Source organism: Balaenoptera musculus, chromosome 7 (genome assembly GCF_009873245.2).
Source record: "Balaenoptera musculus isolate JJ_BM4_2016_0621 chromosome 7, mBalMus1.pri.v3, whole genome shotgun sequence".
Classification (NCBI taxonomy): Eukaryota; Metazoa; Chordata; class Mammalia; order Artiodactyla; family Balaenopteridae; genus Balaenoptera; species Balaenoptera musculus.
In genome coordinates, this window is record NC_045791.1 from 93,756,302 (window position 1) to 93,766,558 (window position 10,257).

At 56.2% G+C, this 10,257-nt stretch overlaps 1 protein-coding gene across 1 annotated transcript in view; it reads right to left on the reverse strand.

Moving 5' to 3' along the window:
* TNS1 (tensin 1) overlaps nucleotides 1-5,984 on the reverse strand; it is a 197,459-nt gene extending 191,475 nt beyond the window's left edge. The window contains exon 1 of the mRNA XM_036857373.1: nucleotides 5,850-5,984. Within this exon, the coding sequence (XP_036713268.1) occupies nucleotides 5,850-5,882 (33 nt within the window). The 5' untranslated portion in view covers nucleotides 5,883-5,984. The remainder of the gene's footprint in view (nucleotides 1-5,849) is intronic.
* Between the last annotated feature and the right edge of the window lie 4,273 nt (nucleotides 5,985-10,257).

Below are 10,257 nucleotides of genomic sequence, written 5' to 3' on the forward strand. Positions count from 1 at the left end.
CCCCACTCCCCAACTCCCTACCCTGCATCCACCTCTGAGCTTCTGCTCTGCTTTTCCCTCTTCCCAGCATGCCCTTCCTCCCTCTCAGCTTGTCAAGTTTCTAGGCATCCTTGAAGGCCTCATTCAAACCTCATCCCCGCAGGGAGATCTCCCCAGATACCCACCCCCCACCTCTTTCAAAATCAATCTCCCCACCCCGTCTTCTTTTTTCACCATGAAAATTTTAAAAGCTCCGGAAAAGATGAATACGCCTATGCCCTTGGCCCCGATTCACCGCTTCCATGCTCTGTCTCTGTCCCCTACCTCAGCCCAATATAATCACCGCCCTCGGGAAATTTGACATCGATACGATAGCATTATCTAATCTTCAGTAACATATTCTAATTTCCCCTTTTGCCACAATAACACCCATTAGAGCTGGGTCTGCATCTGTTTTTATTTTGGACTCAGGACCCAAGCAAGATCTTGTATTACATTTAGTTGCTGGGTTTCTTTCCTCTTCTTTCATGTGGACACATTACTCCACCTTATGATTTCCCTTTTATGACACTGACTTTTTTGAAGAGTCCAGGCAGTTCTGCAGAATGTCCCTCAGTATCTGGACTTGTCTGGTCATTTCCTCATGATTCGATTCAGGGTTAAGGGCCGCCCAACGCCACTTCCTTTCCTCAGTCGCACGTGCTTGGTGCCCCGTCACAACACTCTGCGCAATCTGACTGGTCCCTGCTGCCCCACTTGTTAGCTAGGTAACCCCGGGCAAGTTGCTTAACCCCTGTCTGCCTCACTTTACTAATCTGTTAAGTGGGCTAATCATAGCAACTGCCCATAGGTTGTGACAATGCCTGGAAACACACTGGAACAGCGCCTGACACACAGTAGGCGCTCACCAGAATCGGGCTCTGATTCATGTGGTCACGCCTGTGTGTGCGCTGGACTAGTCCCCAGGTGCCCACATCTGCACGTGCTTCTGCCCCATGTCCCCTGTGTCCAGAACAGTGTGAGCCCAAAACAAGTCAGAAGGAGCCTGACCTTGGTTCACTCTAGTGTAATTACACCCATTCCCACTGTCCTGCCCTCAGGGGACAGAACACGGGTTGAGGTGCTGGCATCACGCGGCTGAGGAGAAAGCTCTCTGACACCGAGTAGCCCTGGATCTCCATGGGAGGAAGGATGCAGAGAGTGGCTTTAACTGAGCTCCCCGTGTGACAGAGGAGCACGCGGAGGCTTGGGGAGTCCGGGATTCTACCTGGTGGCCCTCGGCCCAGGACTCGGCTTCCTGAGCTGGACCATCTCTCGCCATCAGCCTGCTTCTCTCTCTCTCTCGCCTTGGCTCCTTCATAAACCACGTCCCAACATTTTTAAGCATCAAGTCCCAGGTCCCTTTTTTGTGCTCTAATATGAAATCATCTCCTGGAGTGGGAGGGCACAGAGATGTGGATAGTCTGAAGGTGCGGCATCACGGCGAGGGGCTGGCACAGATTCCCTCACTGAATCCTCACAACAACATCCTATGACGAGGCTGAGGAACGTGCTCTGCGACACACAAGGAGGGCAGGATGGAACGAAGATTCAAATCCAGGTCTGTCTGAGACAGGGTCCCTAACCATGGCACTACCACCACTTCCAAGGGTGTGTCCACAGCTGCCGTCCGTGTGACCTGGAGGAGCCCCGGCAGTTGCGTCGTCAGGACCCCTCTGTCCAAAGGCCATCTACTGGCTGGTTTAGCCCCCTCTTATCCTTTGTCAATTATTCTTACTTCCCGCACTTGGATTTCTGAGGTCTCAGCTTCATCTTTGGATCTAGTTTAAAGTTCACCTCCCAAGAGGTCTTTCCTGATATGTCCCTTCTCCCCCAGTCTAGGCTAGGTCCCCCCTTAAATGTCCCCACAGTTTCCCTCTTGGTGACACCCATCTTATTGTAATCATTTGCCCAATATCTGCAAGCTTCTTGAAGAAAGTCGGCACTCTATAATCATTGGTGAGATAGATGGACGGGAACATGGGTGGGTGGGTGTTGAGCCGGCAGAATGACTGGATGCTTTCTTTGTCACAGTGCTTCCCCAACACCATTTCCTATCCTTAGGCTGCTGGTCACCAACCCCTCAACCCAGAGCTGCAAAGCCCCCGGCCCATACCCTTCCTCTTTTCAGGAGCACTGAACCCAGTGGCCATGTGGCCCCTTGGGCAGGCCACTTCCCCTCTGTGGGTCCCCTTCGCCTTGGCTAGAAACTGAAATTAGCCATCCCTGACCTTCCCACCTCACAGAATTACAGTGAGGTTCAAATGAAATTGCATAAGTCAAGGAGATGGACACAGGTAAGGCACAGAGAGGCTACGTGGCTGCCCAGACCACACACCCAGCATCTGTGCTCTGACCCTGTGCACGCTGCCTGCAGGAGAAGACCTGCATGTTCTGGGCCTTCACATCATCCTTAACACCCCCTCCTGCCCTTCCCCAAAGCACTCCCGGAATGGAAAGCCCTGGATGGGGACGCACGAGGGCCAGGTCCTAGTTCTGACTCTAACTTGCTGCGTGGCCTTGAACTGTGCCGTCATATAAAGAGAGCTAACATTTCTTGAGCTCTTACTGGGGGAGAAACGCTATTCGAAATGTACTGGCTCCTTTAAAACTTAACAACGCTATAGGTAGCTGGGGAAACCAACCGAGAAACAGAGATTCGAAGCCACAGAGCGTCCGAGTCACAGGGCCAGGATGAAACACAGGCACTGTGCTCTCGGCCAGCCAGCCACACTCCCACTGAGCATTGCAGAAAAACAGTACGGTATTGCTCCCTGACTTTGTACCTCAAACGCCATTTTGAAAAATTTTGCAAAGGGGGTGTTTTCTTTCAGACCCTGTCAGCATCACGCAGACCAGCCTAGCTCCCAAACGCGTGGCCAGGAGGCCCCCGGTGGGCACAGCCCTTACAGGCTAACAAAACTCCAAAGAGAGTGAGTTCAGGACGGAGGGGTCCGAGTCGGGTACACAGGGCGAGAGCTGCGCACCAGGAAACCGGGGGCTCACGAGGACCCTCTGACAAAAATGTGTGCTTAGCGCTGGGAAAGACAGCAGCTCCAGAAAAGAGAACACTTCATTGTCTGCAGCTGGCAGTGGCCTCAGAGGTCAGCTTCAATGAGGTCCAGAGAGTCAAGCGACGAGCCCGAGGCCACATGGCTTGCTCAGGGCAGGGCCAGGGCTGTACTTGGCCCCCAGTCATGCCTGTGGCTCTTTCAGCCCCATCTAATAAGCCCCTTCCCAGTTCCTGAGAACAGAATGAGCCCCTCCAGAAGGAAGGGCCTGCAGCTCTAACTCCATCGGTGTAACACCAAAAAGCCTCAATTAATAGGCATGTAATTATTTTCTAAATAAACCGTGCTTGAATATGTAATAGCGAATGGGAGCATTTGATGAGAAAATCAAGTTATGCATAATATATAGCTCGGCTCCTCAGCTAATAAAGTGATTTTTATTCCTAGAGCTTGTTAAAACTACGCGTTACAGATAAATTACTTCTTGGATGAAATGTCTGCAGCTATTCCTGGGGAGATCCTCCCGCACATCAGATCTGCAATACAGGGGATCCCGTGAGCCAAGCAGGAGGTTGTGGAGTGGGGGAGGGACCGGCATTTACTGAGCACCTACTGAGTGCCTGGGTACCTGGTCTCTTGACATACTTTGTCCTCACCCCAGCCAGACAAGGTGTGTATTATTCTCCCCACTTTACAGAATCAGGAAACTGAGGCTCAAGAAGGGAACTGCTGTACCCAAGGCTGCCCATCTGGTAAATGACAGAACTAGGATCTGAGCCTAGCCCTGCCTGGTGTCAAAGTCCACGCACTTCCCACCAGCAGGAGCCTCTCAAGGCGGAAGCAGCTCCCTTGTCAAGGTCTCCAGGACCTCCATGCCCCCTCTCCGTAACTGGCACCAGCTACCCCTCCCCTTCCTGCTACAAACTTACACCCCAGCCCCATAGAGTCCCACCCGGAAAGGAGGAAGGTTACTGGGACAACTGCCTGGGACAACTGGAGGAGGGGGACAAGGAGCTGGACGGGGCCAGGGCTGTGCCTTCGGGCCAGTCCACACCCTCCAGACTCGGGCCCACCCTGGCAATGGGCATACAGGCCGGGGCCGGATGGAGAGCAAACACCCTTCTCCCCAGCCCACTCCCACAGAAGCCTGCCTGCTGGGCTGTCTCACAGACCTGGGGAGGGACAGGGGCGGGGAGGCACCAGGAGAGAGGACAGGAAAAGGGGTGAGGGGAGGGCCTTAGAAAAGTGGCTGCATCCACACCAGCCCTTGGTCCCCAGCTCTCAGGGAGAGAAGTGACATGGACGAGGCACTCATGCTCACCTCTCTGCACCTCCCCGCCATCACCCTCGTCTCACCCACGGGGAAACTGAGGCTCAGAGCCGTGCGGCACTTCTCCCAGAGCCTCTCCGCTGACGTGGCCCTGTCTCCATCCGCACCAGCGTCACCCCTGGAAGTCTAACTGCCATCCTTCCCACCGCAGGCCTCCCTCCCTGCCAGCCTCTCTCCTCAGCACCATCCTCCAGAGTTTGTCCCAGGGAGCTGAAAGGAGCTAGAGAAATGACCTTGGCCAAGGCTCCCATTACACAGATGTTGACAGCAGCCCAGCGAACCCCTGATGCATCCTCTGTGCAGGACGCTCCAGACACCTTCAGTCTCTTACTCAGACCCACGCCCACACCCAAGCCCCCCATGCCACCCAAACCCCCTCCTGCCAGCCCCCTCCCCACTTCCCCTCTCTGCCCAGAGTACACCTGACTGCCCAAGTCTGATCTCCCACCACTGTCCTCAGCCTGGGCTTGCCTGGGCTGAGGAGGGCCCTCCCAAGGACTGGCCGGAACAGGGAAAGGGGCAGGAAAGGCCACATCTGGATCCTGGGCCTGAAGCGCCCTCCCCCAAACCAGCCATCACTCTCTTTGAGACCAACATTAACCTCGGCCAGGGATGACTTCCTTGCCCTCCTGACCCCTGTGCATGCCTTCACCCAGCCCAGAGAGCGGAGCCCCTCTGGGGAAGGGGTCTCCCGTCCCTGCCCCCTCCCCTCCTGCAGCAGTCAGCCCTCTCCCAGCCCCCTCTCTCCCAGGAGCCTCTGCCCCTGACTGGCCTCAAGACTTTTAACCCTCACCATGTGGCCCCCAGACCCTGCCTGCCCACCCTTCAAGCACCCTGCGCCGACACACACCTTCCTGAATCTGGGGCCAAGAAAGGGGAAGAGGAGGCCGTGGCTTCCTCCTCTGGGACTGGAGGGGGTCGGGGGAGGTCTTGGTAAGGATGGGAGGGCTGTGGAGAGGGGGGGATGGCAGCGGGTAGAAGCTGAAATTGGTGTAAAAGTGATGGAACCCGAGCAGAACTTTTCCCCAGCCTGGCTTTTCCAAATTTCATCTTCTAGGTCAATGCCCCCTGTTCCTGAGGCCCCTACCACTGCCCCCCCACCTCAGACTCTTAGGCTGAACAGCTTGAGGGGTGAAGAATTTTCACCCCGGTGTGGGGTGGGAATGGAGACAGAAGTGGCTCCAAAAAGAAACAAACTTTGTGATGGCTTCCTTCTACTTACAGCTCCCGGACTCAACTTGGGGAGAGGACACTGGGGAAGTGGGATGTACTGACCGGCAGAACCGGGGCCTGGGCCCCATTGATGGGGACGGACTCAGGCTGAGGGTCTACTCAAGTCAGTCTTTCCTTCTGTCCCTCAGAGGCAGAAAGGCCCCCTCCCTCACCACCAACACTCCCCCAACCCCAGGCTCTCAGGGTAAGGCTAAGGTCGAAGGCGGGATGGGGGGGTGGGGGGGGTTCGACCTCCTAGCTAACGCAACCACACCTACCCAGAGCATGCAGGACAGACAGATCCACGTCATCTTCGAGGGTCCCCGTCCCTGGGGCCACGCCCGGGGACTGCAAAGGGTCCCCCTGAGCTCTCAGCCCCCTCGGAGCAGGCAGAACGCGGCGGCTGCTCTGGCTCAGCCAGCATCTGCGGCGCTCGCCCTGCCTGCCTCCAATTCACCCTCCCTCCTTCTCCTCCTCCTCCCCCCACTCCACCCCCTACTCCCAGCCTCCTGTCTCCTCCCTCCTCCCAGCTCCACTGGTGGCTTTGGGGGTCAGAAGCCCTGCTTCGCGGGGGTGGGAAGGAAGCAGAGCAAAGGGACAGCTACTGGAGACAGCCCCTCCCCCCAGAAGCCACCCCCAACCCCAGACACACAACCCCAGACACACAACCCCTATGAGCCACCAAGCTGCTCCTGCCTTCTGGTTGGATCTGACACTGCCAGGCCTGGCGTCTGCTCTACTTACTGCAGACCTCCACCCCCAGACCATTGATGGAGGGACAGACAGACATGGGACAGCACAGTCCGCTTGAGCTGGGGTTCCTCAGCCCCATCCCATCTCCAAGGACACACGCATGCCCTCCTACCCTCAGAACACAAAGTCACTTGCACTCACTTAGCTAGGTCAGTGCCCAGGGCACCCTGGTGCCCATTCGGCAAGCTCAGAGCCCACGCCACGCTTTACTCAAGAGAAGCCTGGCCTGAGACCGCTGGAGAACTGCCCTGCTCCCAGGGCTGTGGATTTCATTCCAACTTTTTTCCTACTTTTTTTTCCCCTTCTTTCTTTCTTTTCTCCAAACATCTGTCCCAGCCCTTCCTGCCCTTCCTAAAAGGAGCCCCGCTCCAGGCTCCCGCGAGAGTCTGTTTTTCTTGACTGTGCCCTGGGCCAACATTTGGTTTGCATTTCCCCACTTCCTCCTCCACCGCCCCTGCTCCCCCTCCCTGGGCCCAGTTTTCACCTCCCACCATTCCACGTGCCTACTTCTCCCCCAACACTGTCCCCCCACCCGCCCCCGCCAGCCCTTCCCTCCCCTCCCCCTCACCTTAGCCCAGGGCCAGAAGTTTGGGGTCTGGGGTGGGGGGAAGAAGAGGGGTATCCAAACGTATTCCCAGGGCGCAGCGCAGGGGAATCCAGCAAAATCGGCCCCGGGCCCTCATTGTCTCAACTCCCCCCTCCACCTTCCCCCCAGAAACTTTCCTCTTTGAGCTCTGGCCGCAGCTGGACCAAGTAAGGGTGGGTGGGGCTGGTGAATCACCCCGCTCTATTTTCTATTTTTTGGAGCCTTCCGGGGAGAGAAAGAGGGCTCAGCCCCAACCCCCTCTGTAGACACAGACACCAGGACACACAGTCCAGCTCAGATAAACACACAGAGTGCTGAGGAGAGGGCCCCACCCAGAGGAGGCACTCTGAGACCATTTTCTTGGATTGAGTAACTTGGCAAGAAAGTCCTCTTGCTTGAGCTCCTATGCACACGTACCAGCATGGGGTAGATGCCCTGGGCCACATGTAAAAAGTGTTATATATCCCCTGCCTCTCTCCCCCACACACCCAAGAGCCTGCCCTCACCACTCTGTCAGCCCCATACACGGTTGCCACCCCAGGGTACAGTCTCTACAACCAGCCTCTCCCCTCAGGAGGACCTGCCCAGACAGGTGTACTGGCTCCCAGCCCATAGTCCAGTCAGGACATCTACCTAGGAAACTCCAGAATGAGAGGGAAACATTCACACTTTGTCTGGGAAAAGGCTGCCACATGTGGATGTGCAGGTTGTGCACTGCACAAGGGACTCTATTACTTGGTGGTTCTGAGAAGTCAGGGGAGGACACTAAAGCAAGCTGTCTGATTCTGGTCCCTCCTGGAGCAGGTACCTGAGTTAAGAGTCTTTGTTCTGATGAAGACGACAAGGTGAGGAATCAGGGCCCTTCTCACATCTCTCTAAGTCCTTCTGCAGAGCCGTGGGGGCAATGAAAGATTCTGCCCCTACCCTGCAACCCTTTCCAGAACCACAATGCCTCTGGATATCCCCTCCCAAGCCTGCCAGGGCTCAACTGACAATTTAGCCAACACTGAAATGGACCAGTGTCCCACATGTAGCTGGCCCTGCAGCCACCGCTGGGCATGTCCACAGATGGACGCTCCTGCCAACCCTCCCTCTCTCCACTGAAGCCCAGGGCAGTAAAGGAAGAGTGGTTTTCAGGGGGCCTCTCTGGGAGCCCCTGAGCCCACCCCTAGCCACCATCACCAGCCCTGCCAGCCTCCCAGCAACTTCAAGGGCTCAGCAAGCTCAGCCCTGCCATCCTGGCGCCCACTCCCACCCATCTCCTCCGCCTGCTCCCACAGCCCTTTGCTGCCAACGTCACTAGAAGATGTGCCTGCTGGCAGCTATCTTGGGAGTTCTGAGAAATCACCTTGCTGCTTCCCAGAAATGCTAAACAACAAGACCAAAGACCAAGTCACAGCGACACCAACTTGTCTGGCCTCCCGTGCAACCCAAGGGGGCCCTGCAGCCCCAGGCCAGCTCCCTCCCCCGTCCCTTCAGCCGGGACTGAAAGCAGGAGTGGAGAACCCTAGTGCTGGGGGTCCCCTCAGAGGAACCCTGCGCCCAGAATTCCCCTTTTCCAAGACCATGGGTGTCTCTCCTGTATCTTAACCTCTCACTGTCAAGAAGTCCTTCCTGCTACCCATCCTCCATCTTCCCTGTTGAATGTTCAACTCTGCCACCTGAAGTGTCTCCAACTCTATGTAATGACCCTATTTCAGGCTTGTTACCCATTAGTCATCCTTCACAGCTGGTGTCCCCTCCCTCCCCCCACAGACAGGGAGAGTTCCTTGGGCAGGACATGTCCTGTGTTTTGTATCCCCAGAGCCTGGCATACAGCAGGTGCCAGACATGGTTGAAGAAGCAATGAATCACTCTACCAATCAATGGGTCCTAACATATTTTCCTACTTTTACCATCTACTACCCCTTCCCAAACCTTCCTCTGGGGCCAGAGTGGGCCAGAAAGGGCGTTGAAAGGGCGTTGGGCATACCTCGCCTGCATACCTCTGCAAATGCCTGTAATACCCACCTCTCTTCAGCACCATCTCTTCCTGCCACACCCTGGCCTCTGAGCTCTCTCAGGATGCAGACCCTCCAGAGGCTGAAGCGGTATCACCCATCCTGCGATCCCCACCCCATGCCTGGACCAGAGTCTCACACGCAGCAGACACCCATCCTGGGCCACGCCACCCGCTGTCCCGGCCATTTCTGCAGCCGCTGGCGTTTAACTCCACTCTCCCCTCTGCACGCAGAGCCTTCCTGCCCGCTGCCCACTGCCCTCCCGCCCCTGGCTCAGCAGCCAGTTGAAGAAACAGCCAGGACTGCAGGCTCTGGGGCTGGCGCTGGGCTCGGAGGTGGGCCGAGCTGAGGGAAAAGTGAGTGAGGGCAGGAACGGAGCTAACAGGCCTCGTAAGCCTGAGCCTGGCACTCCCCTCTCTCAGCCTCAGTTTCCTCACCTGAGAAATGACCAAGCTGATGGTCTCGAAGGTCCCTTCCAGCTCCACCTCCTGTGAGGCCACAGATTTCCCAGGCCAAGGCCCCAGCTCCCTCCAATCCATTCTTCCTATCCTTCCACACTTATCCATCAAAAAGTTCTTCCTGCTGTCAGCCCATCTCCTAACATGGCATCAAGTCTTTCCTCTGTCACCACTGGTCACAGAATCTGAAGGGCACAGAACATCAGAGCTGGAAAGACCTGGAGCCTTTCCAGGGGTCACAGTCAGATCCTTCAGGGGCCTGACAGAAGTTAAATGAAGGTAGCAGGCAAGGAGTCTCTGGGGACCTGGAGAGGGCAGGCCCAGCTAAAGGGGATCCCACTCCTCGGTGACAGCTGCTGTGGCGTCAGCAATGTGAGCCCACACTGTCAAATATTTTGATCTGTCAAGAGAAGCCCCAAATCTATATTATCTTATAAAATCTTTTATATAAAATATGAAAAATGCAAAATTTTAAACATCGGCTTTTTCTTTTTTTTAAATCATTCTGCCAGATTAAATTAAACAAGTCTGCCAGGAGGGTTTGGGCTTTGGGGCACCACTCACCTAACCAGCCCCCTCATCTAAGAGATGACAACACCGCAGTGGAGGGACGGGGTGGGACCAGCCTGAGGTCACAGAGCTGTGGCTCCCGGGCCCCAGATTTTTCGCAAGCACCCAGCTGTCCAGTCACTGTAGGACCAGAGTCATGCTCTCACCTTTCTCCTGCCAACCTTGCAGCCGGCTGCCTTCACACGGGGCCTGCACACACCACAGCCTTCATCGCAGCCAGTCGCGGGGGCCTCCTACCAAATAGGCAGGTGCAGAGCTGGTGCTGGGATTCCCCATCAACGTCCAAATGCAGATCCCAACAGCACGGGACGCAGGAATC